This window comes from Zosterops lateralis (genome assembly GCF_965231275.1).
Source record: "Zosterops lateralis genome assembly, chromosome: 7".
NCBI lineage: Eukaryota > Metazoa > Chordata > Aves > Passeriformes > Zosteropidae > Zosterops > Zosterops lateralis.
The window spans coordinates 37,580,835-37,608,228 of NC_139767.1; the positions used below are offsets into that span (position 1 = coordinate 37,580,835).

General features: G+C 47.3%; 1 protein-coding gene across 1 annotated transcript; it reads right to left on the bottom strand.

The window, feature by feature from the left end:
* Nucleotides 1-22,365: 22,365 nt before the first annotated feature.
* RPRM (reprimo, TP53 dependent G2 arrest mediator homolog) lies at nucleotides 22,366-22,797 on the bottom strand (the record flags this gene model as incomplete). Its single annotated transcript, XM_083864915.1, has 1 exon — nucleotides 22,366-22,797. The coding sequence occupies one exon, from the start codon at nucleotides 22,795-22,797 to the stop codon at nucleotides 22,366-22,368; it is 432 nt and encodes a 143-aa protein (XP_083721041.1).
* Nucleotides 22,798-27,394: the final 4,597 nt, after the last annotated feature.

A 27,394-nucleotide genomic window follows, 5' to 3' on the forward strand; every position in this document is an offset into this window, starting at 1 on the left:
TGAACAAGCCCGGCTGGAGCAGGGGACCAGCAGCTCGGGCCTTTTGGGATTTTTGCACTTTGGGATGGGAATGGATCAAATGGGGCCGATGGTCTGGGGAGGGAGAGGAGCAGCCCCAGGCTCTCCATGGCTGGAGGAGGGAATTAGGAAAAGGAGATTTTTTGAATCCCATAAAATCCTAAAATTATTTAGGGGATGGGCTTTAAATCCCATCCCATCCCATTCCATAGGGACAACTCCCACCATCCCAGGGTGCTCCAGCCTGGCCTGGGACACATCCAGGGGCAGCCACAGCAAATCTGGGAATTCCTTCCAGCCCCTCCCCACCTTTATTCCATCCCAAATCCCATTTAAATTTCCTTTTTTCCCAATGGGAAATCCCTGTGTCCTGTCCCTGCAGCCCTTGTCCCTCTCCAGCTCTCCTGGATCCTTCCCTAAGTGTTTTCCTGCATCCCTGAAAATATTCCTGCCTGTTATTTTATTTTTTTTTTCCATTATCTCCCAGAACAATGAATCCCTGACATTTCTCCTTCCTCTGCTGGAACACAAAGCAACCCAGCTTCGAAAAAAGTAAAAGAAAAACCTTTAAAAAGGGAAAGAAAAGAGGGAATGTGAACAGGAGGGGGTGGGAAATGATCTCTGGGTGGTTTGTGCTCCCAGGGAAAGGTAAAATATGGATTTGGCTGAAGGTCAGGGAGGAGATTTCAATGATTTCAGTGACTCCCTGGATTTAAAATAATTTCTTTTTTCCTATGGGAATGAAAATGGATTGAAATGGTGAAATTTGGGATGGTTTTGTGTTGGTGGCTCAGCAAAATGGACACTTGGACCTTCCCAAAGCTGCTCCCTGAGGGCCAAAATTCCCAGGATTTGGCTGAACATGGGGATTGTCCCAGTGAGGGAGGGGAGGGGGCACAAAAGGCACAAGCTGGGAATGGGTTTATTCCTAAATCTCCTCTCCAAATGTCCCTGGAAGTCCCAAAGGAAACAGGAGGGAGGTTTTGCTTGGTCACAAAACATGGCAAAAAAAAATAATAAAAAAAGATGGAATTGTACAAAATCCAAGAGAGTTTAAAAACACCCATCCCTTAGGGTGAGTCCTTTTTGCTTAAAGTCTCCATAAGTTAAATCCCTAAAAATTCCAGGCTCCCTGAGCTGTCCAAAATTGTAATTTCTGCCCTCACCTGCTCTGATCTCCAGCTTCATCTCCCACCTGCTGGGAGCTGGATTTTGGATTGTCGGGAGCTTTGAATTCCAAAGGTTCAGCTCCAATAAATCCCATCTGTGCTGTCACTCACACCCTTAATTAGCTCCTAATTAAAAATTGCTCTGAATTCTCAGAGTCCAGAGCTTTTCCCTGTGCAGATCCTGAGCCAGTTGAGAGGTGGGGTTGGATTTGGGGGACCTTGGGGATCTTTTTCCACCTTTGATCCCATGAAAATGAAGGATTTGGGATTCCTTTTTGGGGTGCCAGAGTTGGAGTGGGCACTTTTCCTCCTGTCTGGGCAGGAAAATTGAGATTCCAGGAGCCCAGAGAGGTAAAATGAGGCTCTGGGGTTATCCCAGGAAAACTCAGCCAAGGCTTTAACCACTGGGAATGGAATTATTTATTATATTATTATATATAATATCTATTATTTAGGAATAACCAGAATATTCCAAGATCCAGGTGCAAACAGGAGGAATTTAATACTTTGAGCCTCAGATCAATTAAAAGGATTTCTTTTTTTTTTTTTTTTTTTTTTTTCACCTCCTGCAGGAAAAACTGCACCAATTCAGGCAGAAAAAAATTAACTTTTCCTCCTCCAAATTTATCTCCAGAGGGAATTGTCTGAATTTCCCACACCAGGAAGGGGGAGAGACAAAACTCTCCTGGCTGGGGTGGAATTATTATTTTTGGGATTTGGTTGAGTGGCTGAGCAGTGGCAGCTCCTGAGGCTCTTTCCCTGTTCTGGGATATCCCAGAGGGAAAAGCTTTAATGGGAAAAGCAGGATTTTTTTTTTATTCCATAGATCCTCCCCAAGTCTCTGCTCTCAGCAGGGACATCTTGGCTGCTGCTGTTAAATAAAAGATGCTCCGGAATCCTGGAGGGAGGATTGGCCAGAGGGGGTGGAAAAAACATTATTTTTTTCCCTTTGGAAAGATGGATGGGATGGATGGAGGAGCTGTGGCTCATCCTGGGATGTTGCAGCTGCTGCAATAATTCCTCAGGGGTGATGAGGGAAGTGACAGCAGGGATGGGGTTTGGCTTGGGAGGAGGCCAAAAATAAAAGAGAAAATTGGGTTTCAGGCATCAAATCCATCACTGGGGATGGAGGGAGGCAGAGCAGCTCAGGGCTGGGGCTGGGGAACAGCAGGAGAAATCTTTGCTCCCAGAAAAATGGGAATTATCCAGGGCTGCAGGGGAGCCTGGGCTGGTCCCATCCCCTGAAATCCCCCTTTGGAATATCACATTCCTATCAAAGCCTTTTCCAACAAATCCCATCCTTTTTCCACGCTGTTTTCCTGAAATCCCAGAAAACTGAGCCCTGGTTTGGGGTGAAATAAAGGGATTTTCCAGCTCCTGGGGCCACATTCCCTCACTCAGCACAAAACCCAAAGACCTCCCACTCCTCAAGAAAAAAAAAAAAAAAAAAAAAAAAAAAAAACCAACAACAACAACAACAAAAAACCACAACCAGAACACAAAAACAAACAAAAAACCCCCACAAAAAAACACACAAAAAACAAAACAAAACAAATTATTTGTTTTTACTTTTTTTTTTCCCACCTGGAAAAAGTTGGGAGTGGAAAAAACAGAGCCCAAAACATCCCTCAGCAGGCGGCAATAGAGAAAATGAGACAAAACACAAAATAACCACGGAGCTGCTGCTCATTTTCCTTTTTATTTTTCCTTCTTTTTCTTCCGCAGGAGGGGAGGATGATTCAGGAGGTAATTTGGGATGGATGCTCAGAGCCTCAGTGGTGTCAATTCTGCAGGGCTGGAGGGATGTGGATGTGATTTGGAGACATTTTTTATTTTAATGAGCACAAGGAATTCAGCCCAGACGAGCTGGAATCAGGAGAATCCCAAAAGATTTTTTTTTTTCCCTCTAAATCCTGGAATTTTGGGGTTTAATATCCCAATAATTTTACAGTTCCCTGATCAATAACTCCCCCATCCATCCCTCCCTCTCTCTCTCTCTAATTAAATCCCAAATAAAACACTGGGAATGCTGGTGGGGTTCACAGATCTCTAATTCTCTAATTAAACATCTGTTTGGCTGAGATAACTGTAATTAATCCAATTAATATTCTGGGGTAGAATCTTTGCAGAGATAAGAAAATTTAAATGTTAGAAAAAGTTGTGGGTTTTTTGGGGTTTTTTTTGTGGTTTTTTTTTTTTTTTTTTTTGTTGGTTGGGTTTTTTTTTTTTTTTTTTTTTTTTTTTTTTTTTTGTTTTGTTTTTTTTTTTGGTTTGTTTTTTTTTTTGGTTTGGTTTGTTTTGGTTTTGGTTTTTGGTTTTTTTTTTCTTTTTTTTTTTCCCCGCTCTGAAGGGGAGGGGAGGGCCTGGAATGGAATTCCCAGATCTGCTGTGGCTGCTCCTGGATCCTTGAAAATATCCAAGGCAAGGTTGGAGCATTGGGATAATGGAATGGGGTGGAATTAATGATAAATATTATTTCAATCCCATTTTTCTGCTCTTAATTTTAGTTTTTATCCCCAGGTGTCTGAGGGACAGGGAGGGAGGGATGGAGCAGCTCCCTGGGATCACCAAACTCACCTTCCCCTTCCCCTGCAGCTCCTGCTGCCTCTGATCCCTCTGAACCCCCTGGAAAAAAATGAAATATTTGGGCTTGGCTGGGGCAGGGAGTGCTGAGCTCCCAGTGCTGGGTGTGGAGGGGGTTTGGGATCCCCAAAATCTCCTTTAGGGCAACATTTCTGCAGGTTTAAAGCCATCCTGGCTGGCAGCAGCTCTGCCCCAGGAGTGTCCCAGAGGTGAAGGATGAAGGGAACGATGCCAGGGAGGTGTTTAAAAACCTCAGGAAAACAGGGAACAGCTGAAAGCCCCGAGCTGCTGCTCTGCCAGGATCTCAAATCAACATTTGCCAGTTTGAATTTGTGTCCAAAACCCTCCTGGGATTGTTATTCTGGAATGAAGCTGCCCCCTGAGCTCCTGGGGGTGGTGGGAGCACCTGGCACTGAGCAGGAGGAATTCAGGGCTCGGGGTGTGGGGCTGGGGTTGAGCTCTGAATTTCCTTTTCCTCGTGGCTGGGGGTGTTTTAATGCCTTGGGAAGGCTGGGCTGGAGCAGACTGGGCAGAGCTGGAGAATAAAGTAGAGATTTATTAAAAGGGCACATCTTTGGCAGGACAAGAGCATGGCCAGGGCTGCACCCAAGGTGGACCCAAAATGGTCACAAAATGGGCACAAAAATTGTCATAAAATGGTCACCAAATGGGCACAAAATGATCATAAAATGGGCATAAAATGGACACTAAATGGACACTAAATGGTCACCAAATGGACACAAGATGGTCACAAAATGGTCACAGAATGGACACAAAATAAATGCCCTGGAGACTGGATTTTCCTGGGCCACAAACCCACAGGGGAGAGAGAAAAATGTCCAGGGAACTGAAATTCCCCAATCCCAGGGAACTGAAATCCCACCCAGTGGCACCCCCAGCACAAGGTGGGAATGGGCAGAGTTTGTGTGCAGGGAGTGGAGAGAGGTTTTTCCTGCCCTGGGACTGGATTTTCCTGGGCCACAAACCCACAGGGGGAGAGAAAAATGTGGGTTTGGATTTGATGGAATCCCAGGAGAGTTGGGAAGAGACTTTGAGGATTATCCCATTCCACCCTGCCATGGATGGAGACACCTCCCTCCATCCCGGGCTGCTCCTTGGGCACTTCCAGGGATCCAGGGGCAGCCACAGCAAATCTGGGAGAATATTTGTGCCCTGCCCTGAATATTTAATCTCTCACAATTCCTGGTCTGGCTTTTCCTCCTGGAACACCTGGCCAGGTCTGCTCAAGGAGAGGTTGATGTTTCCAAAGCTCTCCTGCCCTCCAGGTGTCATTTCCTTTTTATCAGACACAACTTCAATAAAAACAATTTTTTTTTTCTTGTTATCATCTCCTTCTTCTCCTTGCCCTCTGTGCCTTGGCTGATGATTTTCCAAGGATTTATTCCCAGCCCTGGGAATGCTGCCAGCTCTTTGTGGGCAGATGTTTCACCTGTCTGTGTGTCCTGGATTGAGGGATCACAGCGGGAGGGAAGATATTTAAATTTATATATATATTTTTTTAAAGCACATCCCAATCCTTTCTCCACATAAACCTGGTGTCATTCTGGTTTTAGTCCTGGTTTAATGCCCTTTTTCTTGCTCATAAAGCCAGGGCTGGATGTTATCCCTGAAATCTGATTTGTGCCGTGGGCTGGGAGGGAGGAAAAGCATTTTCCAGAGTTGATTGTGTTTGATGAGGCTGTGGAGTTGTGGAACCCTCAGTCCAATAAAGCCAAGGGTGAGAGATGGGCAGAAATCCCTTTTCCTTATGAAATCCCTTTTCCTTATGAAATCCCTTTTCCTTATGAAATCCCTTTGCCATTTTTTCCCCAGAACTGGAAAATTTTTCCCCCCAGAATTGGGATAAAATGAAGCAGGAACAAAGTGGGAAATGTGGGATTGAATCTCATTTTAACACTTTTGGGGTTCCACAGCTCCAGCCTCCCCAAATTCAGTGTAATTTGGGGTTTTTAGGTGTTATTTCCCCATCCCAGCTCTGCATTGAGCAGGGAAAAGGAATTAAAGCTCATCCCAGAAGAGCCTGAGGGCTGCAGGTGCAGGGGGATACTGAGATTTTAACAAATTTCCCACCTCTGAGGAAATAAAAATTGGGAATGTGGGCAGAGTTTGTGTGCAGGGAGTGGGGAGAGGCTTTTCCTGCCCTGGGGACTGGATTTTCCTGGGCCACAAACCCACAGGGAGGCTGAGCTGGGGCAGAGACTGGACTGAGCTGGAGAATAAAGCAGAGATTTATTAAAAGGCATTAAAGGATCCACCTTGGGCAGGACAAGAGCCTGGCCAGGGCTACACACAAGGTGGGCCCAAAATGGTCACAAAATGGACACAAAATGGACACAAAATGGACAAGTTGTCACAAAATCTTATGTTTTTATAAGTTTTGGTCCATTTGCACATTGGGGTTGAATTGTCCAATCCCAGCTCCAGGCTGTGAGGTCCCATCCTTCTTGTCCCTCCCTCCAGCCCCCCTTGTTTGTGCTTTTGGGGCTGAGAGTTGTCCTTGGTGTGCAGCAGGAAAAGGGTTTGTTTTGTGTCCCTGCTGTGTGCAGAGCTGAGTGACACTGACTGTGAGCTCAGAGCTGCCCCCCTGGCCACCACAGACACATGAAATACATGAAATTAAAACTTAAGGCATCACTCTGGCTGCAGTTCCCAAATCTGTTTAGTCCCATTTTCCTGTTTTTGTCCTGTTCAAACCCACTGGTGGCTGCTCCCAGAAAAAAAATCTGTCACTCTTTCATGCCAAAATCCTCTTTTTTTCCCAAAAAACCCCCCCATTTTGTCTCACATCAGGCGCTCTGATCAACAGCTTTAATTTTTCATTGTTTTTAGGGAAACATCCATAGACAAACCCACCCAATTTCCCCCTGGAATTTTGGCTTCCCTTGCCCAGAGAATTTTGATTCATTCGTGGGATTAAATCAAAATAAATCCAAAATAGAATTGAAGCTTTTTCCCTTTATTCCAACGAGTGATTTAAAGGGGAAACAGAAGGATTTTTGGAAAGTTTCTCCTACAGAAAAATATTGGCCAAAAAACCAGGAACAATTAGTGCTTAATGAGGACACAGAGTCCCAACAGTTCAAATCTGAACTCTCACATCTATTTTTCCAACAAAGAGAATAAATAAATAAAAAATAAATAAAAGATCCAATAAAAAAGATCCCAAAATTCATCTGTGCAGGGATTTATTTTTTTTCCACTCCTAAACCATTTAAATCCAGCATTTCCGTGTATTCTTTAGTTCCCAATTAACTTAAATATTAATTATCTTTTGAGTTTTAATATTTAAGTTTTCTAAAGGTGGTTACAGTTATTTTTTTGTGTTGTTAAAAAAGTGGGAACTGAGTTAAAATCAGAGATTTCTGGCAGTTTTTTGGTGTTTTTTTTCCTCCCACATTTTGGATGTTCAGTCCCAGTTTGGATGTTGCTGCTGGTTGTGACAATTGAAATTAAAGCCTTTAAAAGAAATTGGATTAAAAATCAGGAAAGTCATCCAAATGTTCCCCCAAGTACGAGAAGAATTTGGCTTTTATTGTAAAATGAAATTAAACTGCAGCATTAAAATAACTCCATTTGTTTTCTGCAGCTGCTGAATTGCTGCTCAGGCCCAAATTATTCCCATTAAAGAAATATTTTATGGAGCCACGTTGGGTTTTAAATGGGATTTTTTTATTTATTTTTTTTTCCTTGAGGAGAAATTCCAGTAAAAATGAGGAAAATACTGATGAGGAATAAAAAAAAAAAATAAAAATCAGTGAAAGTGGGAATGTTAAATGTGCAAATAATGATTTTTTTTAATTTTTTTTAAAATTTTTTATTTTCTTTTTTTTTATTTATTTTTTTTACAATAAAATCAGCCACTGAAAAGAGAAACAAGGATGTGACTGATGGGAGAGTGGCCTGGATAAAAGAGCTGCCCTGGGGCAATATTGGCAGCAAATGGATTTTTGGTGGGAAACTCCAAGGCAGGAGGGGAGGAAAACCAGCTGAAATCCCTGGGCACAACCATGTCCCGTGGGGAGACCCCAAATTCCGTCAAATATCCCACCAGAAAGTGAATTTTTCACTATTTTTGCCCAAAAATCAGGGGGAAACTCTGGGATATTTGTGCTGCAGTTACACAAGCCCAGGGTTTCTCTGCAGCTCCAAAATCAATTGGGGAACGCCAATGCACAGGGACAGGGCTGTGTCACAAACCCCAAAATTCCATCAAATATCCCACCAGAAAGTGAATTTTTCATTATTTTCCCCCCAAAATCAGGGGGAAACTCCGGGATATTTGTGTCCTGGGGAACATCATTCCATTGATGACACAGGGCAGGGCTGTGTCACAAGCCCCAAATTCCCATCAAATATCCCACCAGAAAGCGAATTTTTCATTATTTTCCCCCCAAAATCAGGGGAAAACTCCAGGATATTTGTGTGTTCCCCCCCTGGCTGCTGCAGTTACACGAGCCCAGGGTTTCTCTGCAGCTCCAAAATCAATTGGGGAACATCATTCCATTGATGACACAGGGCAGGGCTTTGTCACAAGCCCCAAAATTCCATCAAATATCCCACCAGAAAGTGAATTTTTCATTATTTTTGCCCAAAATCAGGGGAAACTCTGGGATATTTGTGTTGCAGTTACACAAGCCCAGGGTTTCTCTGCAGCTCCAAAAATCAATTGGGGATCACATTGCACAGGGACAGGGCTGTGTCACAAACCCCAAAATTCCATTAAATATCCCACCAGAAAGTGAATTTTTCATTATTTTTGCCCAAAATCAGGGGAAAACTCTGGGATATTTGTGTGTTCCCCCCTGGCTGGTGCAGTTACACAAGCCCAGGGTTTCTCTGCAGCTCTAAAATCAATTGTCCTGGGGAACATCATTCCAAGGGGACACAGGGCAGGGCTGTGTCACAAACCCTCAGCCCACGCCTGGCTGCACTCCCGGCCACCCCTCCCTGCTGCAGCCCTGGAGGGTCAGAATTTGGGGATTTTTGTGCTAAAAGGGGCTGATCCTCAAGCAAGAACCACGTTGGATTTGAGGGTTTGGAAGAGGCTCCTGAAATTGGGTGATAGAGCTGGGATTGTGTGGTTTGAATAGTGTTGGGTGGAAAATTTAGAGTTTAAGGTTTTAGTGTATAGGAATAGGTATGAGGAAAGAGGGAGGATTTTGGTTCTTGTCTGGGTCCTTCTTCTTCACCTTCTTCTTCACTTTCTTCTTCACCTTCTTCTTCACTTTCTTCTTCTTCATCTTCTTCTTCACCTTTTTCTTCCTCTCCTTCTTCACCTTCTTCTTCATCTTCATCTTGTTCTTCATCTTCTTCTTCACCTCCTTCTTCACCTTCTTCACCTTTTTCTTCACTTTCTTCTTCACCTTCTTCCTTCTTCTTCTTCTTCTTCTTCTTCTTCTTCCTCTTCTTCTTCTTCTTTTCTTTTTCTTCTTTTCTTCTTCTTCTTCTTCTTCTTCACCTTCTTCTCCTTCTTCTTCTTCTTCTTCTTCACCTTCTTGTTCCTGGGTCTGGTCACCTTTGGGGTTTCCCATTGTGATCCTGGAGTGTCTCTGAAATCCCAAATAACCCCCAGGGTTTTTCCCTAAGGAAGGAGAACTGGATGTGAGAAAAGGGTGGTGGGGCTGGGATTCCAAACCCCAGCTGGGATTGGGGTCTCAGGTGAGGATTTGTGTTTTCTTGTGTTAATTCCCATTTCTGGCTCAAAAGGGGAGTGGGGCAGGGTTGTGGTGCAGGAACTGCAGGTGCTGGTGAGAGGAGAAGGATAAAGGAATTGAAATTAACCCTGAATGATTAAAAATAAAATAAATTGGAGAAGGAAAAGGCTTTCAGGGGGTTTGGATGGTTTTATGTGATTGGGTGAAAAACGTCGCCCTGAGTTTTCTTGCCTTGGGAGTGTGGAGATTCTCACCCAGCTTCATGTAAACTGTGCATATATTTAAAATAATCTATTTTATTTATAAATTTCTCCTCTAGAAGGAGAAATATGATTGATGGTGACGTTCACCTACGAGATCAAAGAAGTGACAACCAAATCTTTTGCACTGTGTAAAAAAGTGTATAAATGGAGTCAAAAAATTAAAATTAAAATAAAACTTCTGCTGTCTGCCTCGTCCTTTGTGTGTCCCAAAAAGGTCCTCGCTGTGGGCCTTGGGTGGTCATTGTTGGGTCAGAAATAATACGGAATTTAATTCAATAATAATTAAGAATATGGGTGTCACCTCGTTATTGGGTAATCAGCACTTGGATAACCTGGGATAGATTTGATCAATCCCAAAATTCTGAGCACAAATCTCACTAATTAAAACGAGATTTCTCCCCATTTTCCCTCCTGTTTTGTTGTGACTAAATCAAGGATATACAAGAAAATTTCCCCCCCCCCAAAAAAAATAAATATTATTGAGGCCCTTCCCAGCCTGGAAACAACTCCCAGAAATTTTCCTTCCCTGGGAATTCTTCCTGCTCCCTCCTCCTGGATTGTCCCTTCTCCTTTTGTATCAGAATTATTCCAAATCCATTAAAAAAAATAAAAAAATTTTAAATATTCAAATGAATTGCTGAAAGGCAAATACTCCCTGAGTTGTCATTCCCCGTGTGGCAGGAACGGGATATTTTTAAACCCAAGGAAAATATGGCCAGGAAAAGGAGCAGATGTTAATGAGAGCTGATTGGGCCCCAACTTAATTAGGGAGGGGAGCAGGGGAGCCTTGGTGACATCTGTTACTCCCTCCCGTAGTTTTTGATATTTTCCATGGATGTCACTGCAGGAAAAGCTCATTCCTGAGGTTTTTATTCCCAGAGAAATGTTGGGATGGTTTCAAAGTCAATAACGGGGTTGGGACACGGAGCCAACGTTGGGATGTTTGGGGTTTTGTTGGGTTTGTGTTTGGGGTGCCCATCCGGGAGTGTCCCAAAGGGAGAAATTTAATCCCAAAAATTGGATTTAATCCCAGGACCTTTTCTGCTGCAGGAGTTTAACCTTCCTCAGCCAGGTTGGACAACACACACCGAGATTCCATGGAATCGTGGGATGGTTTGGGGACCTTAAATCCCATTTATTTCCCTCCATCCCACAATCCCAGATTGCTCCGACCTGGCCTTGGGATCCAGGGGCAGCCACAGCAAATCTGGGAATTCCATTCCAGCCAGGAATTCCCAAAATCCCACTCAAATCTCCCATTTTCCCAGTGGGAATCCATTCCCTGTGTCCTGTCCATTATCCTGGAAGATGTTTCCAGCCTGAACCATTCTGAAATTCCATGAAACAACAAGAAATCCTTGCTGAGGGGAGTTGGGTTGGGAGGGATAAAATCCCTAATAAAATAGGGAATAAAATTCCCTAAAATTGGAAAGACCAACTGGGAACATTTGGAAACAAACAAAACACCATTTTTTCCCCCTTTTCCCATTTGTTTCCATCAGGATACAAAGGGATGGCTCAATAAAAACCAAAGTGGAGCTGCTCAAATGAGATCCCAGGAATTGGAAGGAAAAATTGTCCCATTTTGTTCTGCAAACATCAAATCCAAGAGGAGCTTGGGATGTTCCCATGGAATATTTAAAATGAACATCCCTTTCCTATCTGAGCCTTCCTCATTTGACAAAATAATTCCAGTTGGGGAAAAAAAAAAAAGCAAAAAGAAAAAAGGGATTTATAGGAGTGTAGAGCTAAAAATCTGCACCCAAAGATTCAGAAATTCCCAAAATTCTTGGTTTTTTTCCAGGAATTTTTGGCAGAGCTCAGCTGAGAAGAGAAATCTTTGTTTGGGAGAGAAATTTTGGTGCTGGAGAAAAATCTTTTAAGTCGAAGAGAAATCTTTGTTTTTTTTCACTAAACCATAATTTTATTTTATTTAATTTTGCAGGGAATTTTTTTTTTCTGGTTTTATTTTTAGAGGGGCAGGTTGGGGAAATATTGGGGAAATCCTAAGGTGGAATTCCCATCCCTGGAGGGGTTTGGAGCTCTGGGGATGTGGGAGGTGGGGCAGGGAGATCAGGGAAAGGCTCTGACAACATTGGAAATCTTTTTCCAAGTTTTCCAAACTGAGGAAAAAGTGGGAATAAAGGGAATAAAGGGCAGCAGAGAGGTCAGGGACTGCTGGTTCCCACTGAGCTCAAAATCCTGGAGGAGCTGAACCCCCAAATATGAAAATGGCACCTGATGGGGAAAAAAAATAAAATTGGAAATTTTTTTAATATTTATTTTTATTTTGGGTTTGTTTGTTGGTTTTTTTTTTTTGTTTCGTTTTTGTTTTGTTTTTGTTTTTATTTTTGTTTTGTTGTTGTTTTGTGGGTTTTTTTTGGTTTATTTTGGTGGTTTTTTTGTTTTGTTTGTTTTGTTTTTTGGTTTTTTGTGTTTTTTGTTTTGGTTTGGTTTGGTTTTTTTGGGTTTTTTTTTTTTGTTTGTTTTTTTTTTTGTTTTTTTTTTTTTGTTTTTTTTTTTTTTTTTTTTGGGAGGGGGGGGTGTTTGGGTTTTTTTGGGTTTTTTTGGTTTTTTTTGGGTTTTTTTGTTTGGTTTTCTCAGCAGCAGCTCACCCAGGCACAGGGAAGGGAATCCAAATCCTCCCCATGGTTACAATTGCCAAGGAAACCACTCCACTGGTATCCAGGGCTGGAATTTCACTTTTCCAGTTCTGTGGCTTCTTGGAGAATTGATTAGAGAAGGAAAACTCCTCCTGCATCGCTCAAATTCCTCCTGATTTTACATCCCTTTATCCCAAAGTTTCTCCCATCCACATTTTATATCCTTTTGTCCCAAAGTTTTTCCCATTCCTGATTTTAAATCTCTTTATCCCAAAGTTTCTCCCATCCCTCCTTGGAGCTGCTGCTTTTCCTCTCTGGAAATGCAGCCAAATGTAAAAAGATGGATGGAAAAACAGGAATTAAGGAATTCTCAGTATCCCAAAATTTTTCCAGCAATTTTCAAATCTTTCCTAAAAAAATCCTTTATTTAAAGTTTTTATTGGAATCTTTAGTTCAAAGTTGGTCTCTCCAAAGAATTCCCAGAGTTCAAAAGGTTTTTCCCAAATCAAGCAAATTGTGGAAAATAATTGGAATTTGTGGGAAAAATCAGGTGTGGTGGTTTTTTTTTTTTTTTTTTTTTTTTTTTTTTTTTAATTTTTTATTCTATTTTTATTTTTGTGGAAAAGCAAATTTCTGAGCCAGGAAAAATGTTGGGAATCTGGTGCAAAACCCCAAAGAGCAGCTTTGCCTTTTGTCCCAGTAAATTTTGGGATGTCTGACTTTGACTGGATCTCTGTCGTTTGTGGCAATCCTTTAATTTTCCCAAATATTTTCCATGAGGAAACCTTTTCAGACCCAAAATCTCGGGAAAACTGAGGGAATATTGCTGCAAGAAGCGCTGTGGAAAGGCAGGAAATGAAGGGAAGGATTGGAGAATTGAGGAATCATAAAAGAGTTTGGGTTGGGAAAACTCTCTGAGGTTATTGGAGCTAAAAATTCCCAACATTTCCAAGGCCACACCCCAATCCGTGTCCCCAAGTGCCATGTCCATGTGGGTTTGAAATCCCTGCAGGAATGGAAAGGGATGGGGCAGTTGGATTCCTTATTCCCCTGAATTCCCCCTTTATTCCCATTTATTCCTGTTTATTCTCCTTTGTTCCTGTTTATTCCCCCTTTATTGTCCTTTATTCCCCTGAACTCCCCTTTATTCCCCCTTTATTCCTGTTTATTCCCCTTTATTCCCCCTTTATCCCTATTTTTTTCCTGAATTCCCCTTTATTCCCCTGAATTCACCCGTTATTCCCTGAATTTCTCTTTATTCCCCTTTATTCCTGTTTATTCTCATTTATTCCCCTTTATTCCCCTTTATTCCCCCTTTATTCTCTGAATTCCTCTTTATTCCCCTTTATTCCTGTTTATTCTCCTTTATTCCTGTTATTCCTCTTTATTCCCCCTTTATTCCCATTTATTCCTGCTTATTCCCCTTTATTCCCTGAATTCCCCTTTATTCCTGTTTATTCCCCTTTATTCTTTTTTATTCCCCTGAATTCCCCATTTATTCCCCTGTATTCCTCTTTATTCCTCTTTATTCTCCTTTATTCCCCTTTATTCCTGTTTATTCCTCCTTTATTCCTCCTTTATTCCCTGAATTCCTGTTTTTTCCCCTTTATTCCCCTGGAATTCCCGTTTATTCCCCTTTATTCCCTGAATTTCTCTTTATTCCCCTTTATTCCTGTTTATTCCCATTTATTCCCCTGGAATTCCCATTTATTCCCCTTTATTCTCTTTTATTCCCTGAATTCCCCTTTTATTCCCCTTTATTCCCCTGAATTCCCCATTTATTCCTCTGTATTCCTCTTTATTCCCCTTTATTCCCCTTTATTCCCCTTTATTCCTGTTTATTCCCTGAATTCCCCTGAATTCCCCCTTTATTCCCTTGAATTCTCCTTTATTCCCTGAATTCCCCTTTATTCCCCTTTATTCCCCTTTATTCCCCTTTATTCCTGTTTATTCCCATTTATTCCCCTTTATTCCCTGAATCCCCTCTTTATTCTCCTTTATTCCTCTTTATTCTCCTTTATTCCCTGAATTCCCCTTTATTCTTGTTTATTCCCTGAATTCCCCTTTATTCCCATTTATTCCCCTTTATTCCCTTTAATTCCCATTTATTCCCCTTTATTCCCTTTTATTCTCCTTTATTCCTCTTTATTCTCCTTTATTCCCCTTTATTCTTGTTTATTCCTCTTTATTCCCCTTTATTCCTGTATACTCCCTTTTATTCCCCCTGAATTCCCCCCAAAACAGCCAGAAGGGCTTGGGAAAAGGACTCAGGAAATCCCTGGGAGGTGAATTCCAGAGAAACAGGGAATTGCAGCTTGGATGGGAATTCAGAACCCCGAGGAGTTAAACCCAAGTCTAACCCGAGTTCAGAGCTCACCCTGCTGCAGGTTCCCTCTGCCTCCCAGAAACCTGGATTTGGGACGGGTTTCCTGGGAATTTCACGTGTGTTTTCCATCAGATTCCAACTCCAATTCCCTAATCCAGGGGGCAGCTGCATCCCTGGTTTTTTTTGGGAATAAATCCCTTCCCAAAGGAGACCTGGCAGGAGCTGGAGGAGCTCAGGGACAGCAGGAATTGGGATTTGGAGTTTTCTCCAAACCATTTTCCCAAATAACTCCCATTTGTTTTTTGCCATTCCTGTCCATGTGCTGAGGAGCTGCAGATCTGGAAAATCCAGAATTTCTAATGGCCTTTTATACAGGAAGAGATAATTCTGGATATTCATCTTGGGGGAGTTTTTCTCAGTGCTGGAGGCCACGATCCCATCTCCATCCTCCTTCCTTTCCCAATGAGGATTTTTTTTTTCCGGCACAAACACTCCATCCCTTCTTATCAGACAGAAAAGGCCCGAGAAATCACATTATCCCCAGCCAAAGGCATGGACTGGCCCTGCTCTCCCTCCTCTTGTTCATTTTTCCTCCTGTCATAAAATCTTCCATCCTTTATTGTCCCTTTTCCGTCCCTAATCCTCTGCTGAGGGCCGGATGACAGGAGGTGATTTTCCAGTTTAAAATGAGATGGGAGCAAAGCCTGGGGCTCTGCAAACCTCCTGCTTTTCCTTTATGTCCATTTATTTTCCTCCATTTCAGTTGCAAACCTCCCAATTTTCTTGCATTTTCCTTTATTTATGGTGCGAATCTCCTGGTTTATATTTTTGTCCCTTTTATTTCTGGTGAAAACCTCCTTGTTTTCCTTTTTTTCCTTTATTTTCCAGTACAAACCTCTTTATTTTCCTTTTTTTTCTTTATTTTCCAGTACAAACCTCTTTATTTTCCTTTTTTTCCTTTATTCCAGTACGAACCTCTTTATTTTCATTTTTTCCTTTATTTTCCAGTACGAACCTCTTTATTTTCCTTTTTTTTCCTTTATTTTCCAGCACGAACCTCTTTATTTTCCTTTTTTTCCTTTATTTTCCAGTACGAACCTCTTTATTTTCCTTTATTTTTGGTGCAAACCCCCTGGTTCCCCTGAATTCCCCTGAATTCTGCTTTATTCCCCTTTATTCCATCCCAGAAGGAGTTTTCTATCCCTGGAATCTCCACCCCTGGGAATTCCCAAACCTGTGGAAGTGGCACTTGGGGATGGGATTTTAATGGAGCTTTTTTTGGTCTTTTCCAACCCAAACAATTCCATGATTTTCTATCAAGTCCTCAAACCTCCCATGAATTCCTGGATTATTTATTCCCTGTTCCACATCCCAGAGTTTCTCCAAGCTTTTAATCCAATTAATTCCACAGCTCCTCCATGGCACAGCCAAACTCCCTGAAAACTTGGAGCTCCTTTTAGAGCAAAATTCACCTTTTTTTTTCCCAGAAATCCTTACTTTAATTAATTAAATCTGGATTTTCCTGCTGTGTCCAAGTGATGACCAACGTCAGGGCTCATCAGCTGATTCCTGCTGGCCTCCATTTTCCAATAATATCCTTTTTTTTTTTTTTTTTTTTTTTTTTTTTCCCCAGGGGAATTAATTCCCCACTCAAAGGATATCCCGTGGGTTTGCTTTGTTCCAGTTGGAATTTGTGTGGCAAAATGAGGCTGATGCTTTTGGCAAAGGGCAAAAAGGGATGGAGAGTGCGTGGAATGTGCAAAGAGAATTGAGATAATTCTCTGCTGATATTCCAAAGGGCTTTGACACGTGGAATTGGGGATTTTTTGCTGCTGGGATCCCACATTCCACACTCCTTTCCATTCCTCTGTTTCTATTTCGTGGATTTATTTCTTCGTAACTTTTCCTGGTGATTTTTGCTGCTGTTCCTCTCCCTTTCCCAGCTCATTGGTGATATCCCAGTGGGATTTTTGAGCTTCCATTATCCAGGACTCCAAATCCATCATTTATTTCATGGCACATTCACAATTACAGCCCCAAGCAAGCCTGAGAATTCCTGTGTGAGGTTTTAACCCACATTTACACTTTCCTGCTGTAAAATCATCCCCAAAATCCTCTTAGGCCCAATATCCGTGGGTGAATCCTCATGGTCCTCACTTCAGCTCCTTGGATATCGCTGGAGACAGGGACAAGTCCCCTCTACATCTCCTTCATCCTGACTCCGTTTATTTGATCCTGGTTCCATCTCCTTCATTTCATCTCCTTTGTCCCCACTCCATCTCCTTCATCCCAACTCCATGTATTTAATCCTGGCTCCATCTCCTTCATCCCCATCTCCTCCATTCCTGCTCCATGTCCTTCATCCTGACTCCATTTATTTATTCCTGATTCCATCTCCTTCATTTCCATCTCCTCCATCCCTGCTCAGTCTCCTCCATCCCCATCTCCTCCATTCCTTCTCCATCTCCTCCATCCCTGCTCCATTTATCTAATCCTGATTCCATCTCCTTCATCCTGGCTCCATCTTCCTCATCCCCATCTCCTCCATTCCCTCTCCTTCATTCCAACTCCATTTATTTAATTCTGATTCCATCTCCTTCATTTCCATCTCCCCCATATCCTCTCCATTCCCTCCATTCCTGCTCCATCTCCTTCATTTCCATCTCCTCCAGCCCTACTCCATCTTCATTTCCATCTCCTCCCTCCCACTCCGTCTCCTTCATTTCCATCTCCTCCATCCCCACTCCATCTCCTCCAACCCCATCTCCTCTATTCCCACTCCATCTCCTTCATTTCTCTCCTCCATCCCCTTTCCATCTCCTCCATTCCTACTCCATTTCCTCCATCCCCATCTCCTCCATCTCCGCTTCATCTCCTTCATTTCCATCTCCTCCATCCCCACAATTCCCATTCCATCTGCTTCATTTCCATCTCTTCTATTCCCACTCCATCTCCTCCATCCCCATCTTCTCCATCCCCACTCCATCTTCATTTCCATCTCCTCCATCCCCTTCTCCTCCATTCCCTCTCCATCTCCTCCGTCCCCATTCCATCTGCTTCATTTCCATCTCCTCCATCCCCACTCCATCTCCTCCAACCCCATCTCCTCTATTCCCACTCCATCTCCTCCATCCCCACTCCATCTCTCTCTCCTCCTCTCAGGCTCTCTGGAGACACTTCCCAAACAGCAGCAAGGGGTGGGGGAATAAAGAGCTCCAGATTGTGATGGAATAACAGCCCGGACAGTGATGGATTGCTCTGTGTGTTTGTCATATCAGCTGCTCCTGGCATTGTTTTCCAGGGCTAAAAATACATCCCATAAGTGCGGAATGGGTCCCAGGCTGCCCGTGGCTGGATTGATGGATCTGCTCAGCCCTGGAAAGCTCCGACCTCCTTCGGTTTCCACCTGCAGAGGAGGAGTCTGAGCCCCGGCAATAAAAAATATTGGATTTTTGGCATGAAATGATAAAGGTGTCCATAAAAAACCAGCCAGATCCTTATAAAGGCATCATTGGGTAAATCATGGAATTATGGGATGGTTTGGGATGGAAGGGACTTTGATCGCATCCCCTCCCATCCCTGCCATGGGCAGGGACACCTCCCACCATCCAGGGTGATCAGCCTGGCCTGGGACATTCCAGGGATCCAGGGGCAGCCACAGCAAATGTGGGAATTGCAGCCCAGGCAGGAATTCCCAATTCCCAATGTCCCAGCCAGCCCTGCCCTCTGGCAGTGGGAAGCCATTCCCTGTGTCCTGTCCCTCCAGCCCTTGTCCCCAGTCCCTCTGCAGCTCTCCTGGAGCCCCTTCAGGCCCTGCCAGGGGCTCTGAGCTCTGCCTGGAGCCTTCCCTTCTCCAGGGGAACATTCCCAGCTCTGCCTGGAGCCTTCCCTTCTCCAGGGGAACATTCCCAGCTCTGCCTGGAGCCTTCCCTTCTCCAGGGGAACATTCCCAGCTCTGCCTGGAGCCTTCCCTTCTCCAGGGGAACATTCCCAGCTCTCCCAGCCTGGCTCCGTATTCCAGAGGGAATAAATTCTGTATCCACCAACATTCCCTGGTCTGGAATTCAGTTCAGTGAAGGGAGAAGATGCTGTTGTTAAAATCACACCTTGGAGGACTCGCCGAATTTTGGAACGGGAAAACCCAACCCTGAATTCCAACAAAACAATTCCTGCACCAACCTTTTGACTCCAGAATTTGGGAATTACAATTCCAGGCTCAGGGGATGGGAATTGGCTGGAGAAAATTTGCTGCCAGCAAAGAGCTCCAAAATAATCCGATTTTGGGTCAAACCTTAATTCTGGATCTGTGGAATGCTGGATTCTCCTCCAAAGGATGGGAAGAGTCTCTGTCCCCCGGGGCCCCTGGGATCGATGGATCTGATCCATCCATGGGCACAAACGATAATGAGCCACTCATTAATGGTCATTAATGGGCTCCTGTTCATGATGGGGCCCTGGCTGAGTATTGGGATTTTTAAAGCGGGTTCCCAGCTAAATATTGAAATTTTTAGAGGGATTCTGAGCTGAATAGTGGGATTTTTAGAGAGGATTTTCAGCTGAATATCAGGAGTTTTAGAGGGGATTCCATCTGAATAGTGGGATTTTTTGAGAACATCTTTTTGATCAGAGTTTCCAGCCCCAGGATCCAGGAACAGATTCCACCAGGAATAACAAACATTAGAACCAAACCAGGAGGCTGGAGCTGCTCTGGCCCTACAAAGGTTTCCACTTCTTACCTCCAAATGAACTTGGGCTGCAGATTTTCCTCACTGGAGCAGAACTGCCCTAAAAATCAATGGGAATTTGGCTCCAGCGTGGGATTGGAATTAACCCCTTCACCCCCGGCGTGGCCGAGCTGCTTCCCCTCATCCCTCAGGATGAAGATTCCCCATGGGAGGTGGGAAGAAGATGATTAAAACCATTGGGGTTATCCCGAGGTGCTGGGAGTGGTTTTAAAATTAATTTATCGTGGCTGAGAGATGGTTCTGAGCTCTCAGAGGGGCTCCAGGACCATCCCAGGGTTCGTTTCCAGGAGGATCCACAGAACTTTGGAGGTGGAAAGGTGAAATCCATGATTGGGGGAATTTTGGGTGAGTTTATTCCCAGGAGAGGTGGGGTTTATTATTATTATTACTATTATTACTATTATTACTATTATTATTATTACTATTATTATTATCATTATTATTATTATTATCATTATTATTATTATTATCATTATTATTATTCAATTTTTTTCCCCTGGGATTTTCCAGCTGTTTTTTTCAGGATTTTCCAGAGCTGAGCACTGAGGGCTGTGTGGCCTCAAACTCTGCCCTGGAGCTGCTGGCACTGGGGTTTAATCCATAAAAATGATGTCATGCCTGTGGAGACAGGAATTAGGGATTCAGGAGGCCTGAGGTGAGAAAATCGCACAGAAAATGCAAGAAAATCACCCTGGAGTTTTGTATCTCTGCACTCAAGGAGAATTCCAAATGTCCCATCAGGGGCCTGCTCTGCCTGGGGCTGCAGGGGGTTTTTGGAATCCAAAAATAATAATAATAAAAAAATTATCTAAGACTTGTTGTTCTCACAGATTCTTCCTGCAGCTTTCCAGGTGTTTCCTTAAAAACGATGGGAAATCTCTGTTCCCATGAGGATCCTGCTCCTCCATCACCCCAAAACTGTGGGATTGAGGTGATCCCCAAGTCTGGGAGGTTTTTCCTGCCTTTCCCCCTCCCTGCCCGTGGCCAGGTTATAAATATCCCCATAGAAATAAATATGTTCTTTGTGCCAATCCCAAATCCCACAGATCCACTGGATGTGTCCCAACACCTCCACATCACCCTGCAGGAAAAAACCCTTTTCCTTGCCTAAAATGAGGGATATTTTCAGGGATTAGAGCCACAAACCCTGGATTAGACTGGGAGAACCAGGCAAGGAATGATCTCTTGGATTGAGGCTGAAAATTCCACAATTTTAGGTCAGAACCAGGAGTTTTGCCTTGGCTTGGAATTCCAATGTTGGGAAAATCTGTGGCTCCTGGCAAAAATGTGTTCCACTCTAAGAATTTGCTGTAATTAATAAAAGATTCCTGATGAATTAACTCCCAAAAACATTCCAGGATTGGGGAATGTTGATGTTCCCCATAAAGAATTCCAGTTAAACAGCTGGAAATGCTGTGGAATGACAGAAACCTCTCAATTATTTCTCCCTCTCGCTGTCTGATCCTAAAATCCCTCTTTTCCCGACATTCCTCTGTCACTAAAGGGTAAAAAATGTGGATTTTTGGATCAGTTTCTCCAGGCGGGATGGCTGGGGAACATTTCTGTGCAGTGATTCCCGGCCCGGGCTGTGTTTGTTCCCGGGAGAACAGGCAGATCTGTTCTTTGTCTTTCCCTACAGACATTCCTGCCCAAGGATTGATTCCCTGGGGATGCTCTGCTCTGCCTCAGCCTCTCCCACAAACTCCTCTGCCACCTCCAGCTTTTATTCCAGCCCATCCATAAATGAATTTCACCTTTTCCATCCCCAATTTAAACTCATTAAAACCTCTCCTAGGGGTGTCCATAAAATTTCAGGAGCTGGGGATAAGCCAGGAAGCTCCAAAAGCTTTTTTTCCCACTAAAACTCTGGACAATCAGTATTTCCCAGCAGGAATTTGGGTGTGGGGAGAGGGAATTTCCCGCAGGTTGTTGGAATCTCTTGGTGCCCATCCCTCTGCTGGGATTCCTGCTCCTCCCGGTGTGGATTGGGGGATTTATCCCGGGATTTATCCCCAGGTTTATCCCCGGGAAGGCTCGGGAAGGTCGCAGGGGAAGATCCTGCGGAGGGAAGGGATGGAGAATCCCAAATCCCGGGGGAGCAGCGGCTTCTCCCCGCCCGGGATGAGCCACCTGTTGGCCCGGCTTTTACCGGGATATAACCCCGGGTTTGGTGGTTTCCCAGAGCCCGAATTCCCGCTGTGTTCCCGGCCGGGGGATCCAGCCGGGCTGGGCCGGGATTTCCCCGCTCACAGACACGATCCAGGGCAGGAAAGGCCATTCCCGCATCTCCCCCAGCGCAGGGATGCGGCTCCCGCCCTCGGCACCGCGGGGGATGGAAAAGGGATGGGAAAGGGATGGGAAAGGGATGGGAAAGAGCTGGGAAAGGGAAGTTTGAGCTCGGATGGATGGGAAATCCCGCCCGGCAGGGCTGCGGGGGGAACAGGGAAAGCTCCATCCCCGCTGCCCTCGGCCCCATCCCGGGACTCGCGGGAGGGAAGGGGAAAAGGGGAAGGGGAAAAGGGGAAGGGGAAAAGGAAAAGGGAATGGGAAGGACCGGAGGCGGGCGGAATAAGGAGCCCAGACCTGTTGCCATCACAGCTTTACTTCGGCAGCCGCGGGCGGCGGGGCCGGACCGGACCTGACCGGGGTGAGCTCCTCCGGCCGCCCCGAGCATCCTCCGGCCACCCCGAGCATCCTCCGGCCGCCCCGAGCATCACCGGCCGCCCCGAGCATGTCCCGAGCATCCTCCGGCCGCCCCGAGCATGTCTCGAGCATCCTCCGGCCGCCCCGAGCATGTCCCGAGCATCCTCCGGCCGCCCCGAGCATGTCCCGAGCATCCTCCGGCCGCCCCGAGCATGTCTCGAGCATCCTCCGGCCGCCCCGAGCATGTCCCGAGCTCCTCCGGCCGCCCCGAGCATGTCCCGAGCTCCGGCAGCCCCGGGGCCGGTCTCTGTCCGGAGGAAAGCTCCAGGGAGTCGTGCGGTCAGTAGGGCCCCACCACCACCGCCTCCACCTCCTTGGACGGCCGGCGCTCCTTGACCAGAAAGTTGATCATGCCCTCGGACTTGATGAGCAGGTTGCAGCCGAGGAAGAAGATGCCGAAGACCACGGTGAGGGCCAGCACGCACATCACGGCGATCTGCACCACCCGCATGATGTACAGGCTGCGCTCGTCCCCCGCAGAGCCGCTGCCGTCGGTCACCACGGAGGCGGCGGTGCAGCAGCGCAGAGCCCGCTCCAGCTCCAGCTCCAGCAGCCCGGGCAGCCCCAGGGAGCCGTTCAGCCCCGCCGAGGAGCCGTTCATCGCCGGGGGAGCCCCCAGGGAGCCGTTCATTGCCGGGGCAGCCCCCAGGGAGCCGCCCAGCCCCGGGGGAGCCCCCAGGGAGCCGCCCAGCCCCGCCGAGGAGCCGTTCATCCCTCCCGCCGGCCCCGCCGCCGCCGCCGCCGCATGCAGGCGGCCCGAGCCGGGCCGGGAGGAGCCGTGCCGGGCACAGGAGAGCCCAGCCTGGCCGGGCCGAGCCGTGCCCAGCTCAGGAGAGACCAGGCTGGGCGCTCCGCCGTGCCCCCAGCCCCGCACGGCACCGCCCGAGCCGCCGCTCCGCCCAGAGGGGAAACCGGGCACGGAGAGAGGGAGGGACGGGAGAGGGGATGGGGAGGGGGAGAGACAGAGAGAGAGGGAGGGTCCGGGTGGGGAGGGAGGGGCAGGAGGGAGGGGAGAGGGGCTGGGGATGGAGGGAGGGGGGGTTGAGTTGGGAGAGAGGGGAGAAGAAAGCAGAGAGAGAGGGATAAGGGTTGGGGTGAGAGGAGGAGAAGGGAGGGGAGAAACAGAGAGAGGGAGGGAGGGAGGGGCAGAAGGGAGGAGAGAGGGGCTGGGGATGGAGAGAGGGAGGGTTTGGATGGGGAGGGAGGAGAGAAGAGGGGAGAGAAGATTTGGGGTGAGAGGAGGACAACGGAGGGGAACAATAGAGGGAGGGTTTGGATGGGGACAGAGAGGGAGAAAAGGTTTGGGGATGGAGGGAGGGAGGGGCAGAAGGGAGGAGAGAGAGGGATAAGGGAGGGGAGCAATAGAGGGAGGGTTTGGATGGGGAGGGAGGGGCAGAAGGGAGGGGAGAAGGTTTGGGGCTGGAGGGAGGGAGGGTTTGGATGGAGAAAGAGAAAGGAGGAGAAGGGTTTGGGAGGGGAAAGGTTTGGGGTGCCAGGAGGAAAGGGGAGAGGCTGGAGGGATGGGAAAGGGTCAGCGAGGGGAAGGGGAAGGAGGGGCGGTTTGGGGGAACAGAGGAGGGGGCGGGTCGGGAAGGGGAGCGGCTTTGAGGGAGATCTTTGGGAATCGGGGTGGAGGATCAGGAAAAGGGGGAGGGCGGCGGTTTTGGGGTGGCTTTGGGAAGAGGGAAGAAGGTCGGGGCACAGAGGGGCTGGGAGCGGCTCGGGGGGTGTCCAGGGGAGGATTTGGGGATCAGGAGAATGGGATTGGGGGTACGGAGAGCTGGGATGGGGCAAATTGGGGATGTGAGGGGCCTTTAGGGGTTTGATGGGAGAAGTTTGGAGGGGGATGAGCAGGGGAGGTTGGGGGAATGGAGGAGCAGGATTTTTGCCCGTGGGATTTGTGCTGGCTTTTGGCAAAGGGATTTCAGGGATGAATTTTCCTAGAGGGAAGGGAGCTTTGGGAAGTGGCTCTGGGGGAATGGGGTTTGGGAGCACTTTTGGGGGAACAGGCAGAGACCAGATTTTGTGGGAGTGGGATTTCCCATGTGGGAGTGAGCTCCGGACTGTGCATTCCCGGGGAGAGCAGGTTTTTTGGGAAAACACATTTTTTAGAGGAGGTTTTTGTGGTAAGGGGAGGCAGGGCCAGCCCTGGGCACTGCGGGAAGAGCCGGAGCAGCCCTTTGGGGGCCTGTGGGGTCACCCCAAACATCCCCAGGGATCCATGTGGGATCATCCCAAACATCCCCAGGGATCCATGTGGGATCATCCCAAACACTCCCAGGGATCCGTGTGGGATCATCCCAAACACTGCCAGGGATCCGTGTGGGATCATCCCAAACACTCCCAGGGATCTGTGTGGGATCACCCAAACAGCCCCAGGGATCTGTGTGTGGGGATCATCCCAAACACTGCCAGGGATCCATGTAGGATCATCCCAAACACTGCCAGGGATCTATGTGGGATCATCCCAAACAGCCCCAGGGATCTGTGTGGGATCCCTGTGGGGTCAGTGGGGCTGGGACAATCCCTGCCCACAGGCCTTGGGGCACTTGGGGATTTCCTGGGATGCTCCTCATGGGAATGACCCTGTGGAGAGGCCCGGACTTGGAGAAAGGATGTTTTCCAAACCCCTTCCAGCTGATTCCTCCTGGTGTGGTGCTTGGGGTGGCCCCTGGGGTGGCCCTTGGGGCTCAGTGCTGGGGGAATTTTGGATTCAATGACCTTGCGGGGCTTTCCCAATGAATCCATTCCACGATGAACTGGATCCTGGATGTCACCTGTGCCCCCATCCTGTCCCCAGCACCCCTGGGTCACCTCTAGGGGTGACAATCCCCCCTGGGTCCCCTCCCTGCTGGGATCCTCTCACTGTGCTGGCCCTGCCTCGCTCCCTCACCCCACGGGAACATTTTGTTTTCCCGCTGGAGGAAAAAGATGGGATTGATTCTCACGAGCCAAGGGAGTGCTGGCAGTCCCTGCAGCCAGGGGAAAAGCTGGAAGAGCTCTTGGAACTTCTCATGATTCCAGTTTGGAGCGAGGTTCTGTCCCTTCTCAGCAGGCACGTGGGCCCAGCTCTGCCCTTGAGCTCTTCACCTCCCAGCTCCTGCCAAATCCGTGAGAAAATTAATTAAAATAATAAATTTTCCCATCCCTCAGTTATGGCAGGAAAAATCCCATCCCTCAGTTAGGACAGGAAAAATCCCATCCCTCAGTTAGGACAGGAAAAATCCCATCCCTCAGTTATGGCAGGAAAAATCCCATCCTTAAATTATGAGAGGAAAAATTGGAAGCAGGAAGGCTCCTGTTCCCTCCTGTGTCTCACACATCCCAATCCCATTCCCCCATCCCTGTCCCAAACACCCTGATCCCATTCCTGTCCCACACACATCCCAATCCCATTCCCCATCCCTGTCCCACACATCCCATTCCCATTCCTGTCCCACACATCCCATTCCCCCATCCCTGTCCCACACATCCCATTCCCATTCCTGTCCCACACATCCCATTCCCATTCCTGTCCCACACATCCCATTCCCATTCCTGTCCCACACATCCCATTCCCATTCCTGTCCCACACATCCCATTCCCATTCCCCCATTCCTGTCCCACACATCCCAGTCCCATTCCTGTCCCACACATCCTAGTCCCATTCCCCATCCCTGTCCCACACACCCCAATCCCATTCCTATCCCACACACCCCATTCCCATTCCCCATCCCTGTCCCACACACCCCATTCCCATTCCCCCATCCCTGTCCCACACACCCCAGTCCCATTCCCCATCCCGGCCCTGTTTCCCGAGTCCCGTATCCCGGGATTGCCGGGAGAGCAGTGACACCTAGTGACACTCGGGCTGCCTCAGATTCCCGGGAATTCCATGGCTGGAATCGCAGAATGCTTTAGGTTTGGGAGGGATTTTTAATCCCATTCCAGCCTTCCCATGGGCAGGGATACCCCCGACTCCCCCGGGACCTCCTGCAGCCCCCACCCCTCACTGTAGGAATCATCCCTGGAATCCCAGTGCCTGATAAAACTCTGGGAATGTCCCCAGGGAAAAATTGGAACCCTGGCAGCTCTGATTTTTATTTTTTTTCCCTACATTTGGTTGTGATTGAAATTTGCTCTTGTTATGAGCTGGGCAATGCACACAAAATTGGGGATATTTTAATTTGGGGAAGGATTGTGCCAGGATCCTTTTCATCCCGGGATCCAGCTGGGAATCCACACCGCCAGCAGGGCCAACATCCCACTCCGGATGTTTTTACATCCTTTTGGGGATGTAAAAATTCCCCAGCTTCGTTCTGCTCCAGTGGGAAAAGTGGGATAAGCAGGAATGAAAGGGTGGTAAACAATCCCATGGATCGGTGGGATGTGGAGCTGCTGAGTGATTCCAGAGGCCATGGAGATGTTCCAAGGGATGGAGCCAGGCTGGGAGAGCTGGGAATGTTCCCCTGGAGAAGGGAAGGCTCCAGGCAGAGCTGGGAATGTTCCCCTGGAGAAGGGAAGGCTCCAGGCAGAGCTGGGAATGTTCCCCTGGAGAAGGGAAGGCTCCAGGCAGAGCTGGGAATGTTCCCTGGAGAAGGGAAGGCTCCAGGCAGAGCTGGGAATGTTCCCCTGGAGAAGGGAAGGCTCCAGGCAGAGCTGGGAATGTTCCCCTGGAGAAGGGAAGGCTCCAGGCAGAGCTGGGAATGTTCCCCTGGAGAAGGGAAGGCTCCAGGCAGAGCTGGGAATGTTCCCCTGGAGAAGGGAAGGCTCCAGGCAGAGCTGGGAATGTTCCCCTGGAGAAGGGAAGGCTCCAGGCAGAGCTGGGAATGTTCTCCTGGAGAAGGGAAGGCTCCAGGCAGAGCTGGGAATGTTCCCCTGGAGAAGGGAAGGCTCCAGGCAGAGCTGGGAATGTTCCCCTGGAGAAGGGAAGGCTCCAGGCAGAGCTGGGAATGTTCCCCTGGAGAAGGGAAGGCTCCAGGCAGAGCTGGGAATGTTCCCCTGGAGAAGGGAAGGCTCCAGGCAGAGCTGGGAATGTTCCCCTGGAGAAGGGAAGGCTCCAGGCAGAGCTGGGAATGTTCCCCTGGAGAAGGGAAGGCTCCAGGCAGAGCTCAGAGCCCCTGGCAGGGCCTGAAGGGGCTCCAGGAGAGCTGCAGAGGGACTGGGGACAAGGGCTGCAGGGACAGGACACAGGGAATGGCTTCCCACTGCCAGAGGGCAGGGCTGGCTGGGACATTGGGAATTGGGAATTCCTGCCTGGGCTGCAATTCCCACATTTGCTGGGGCTGCCCCTGGATCCCTGGAATGTCCCAGGCCAGGCTGGAGCACCC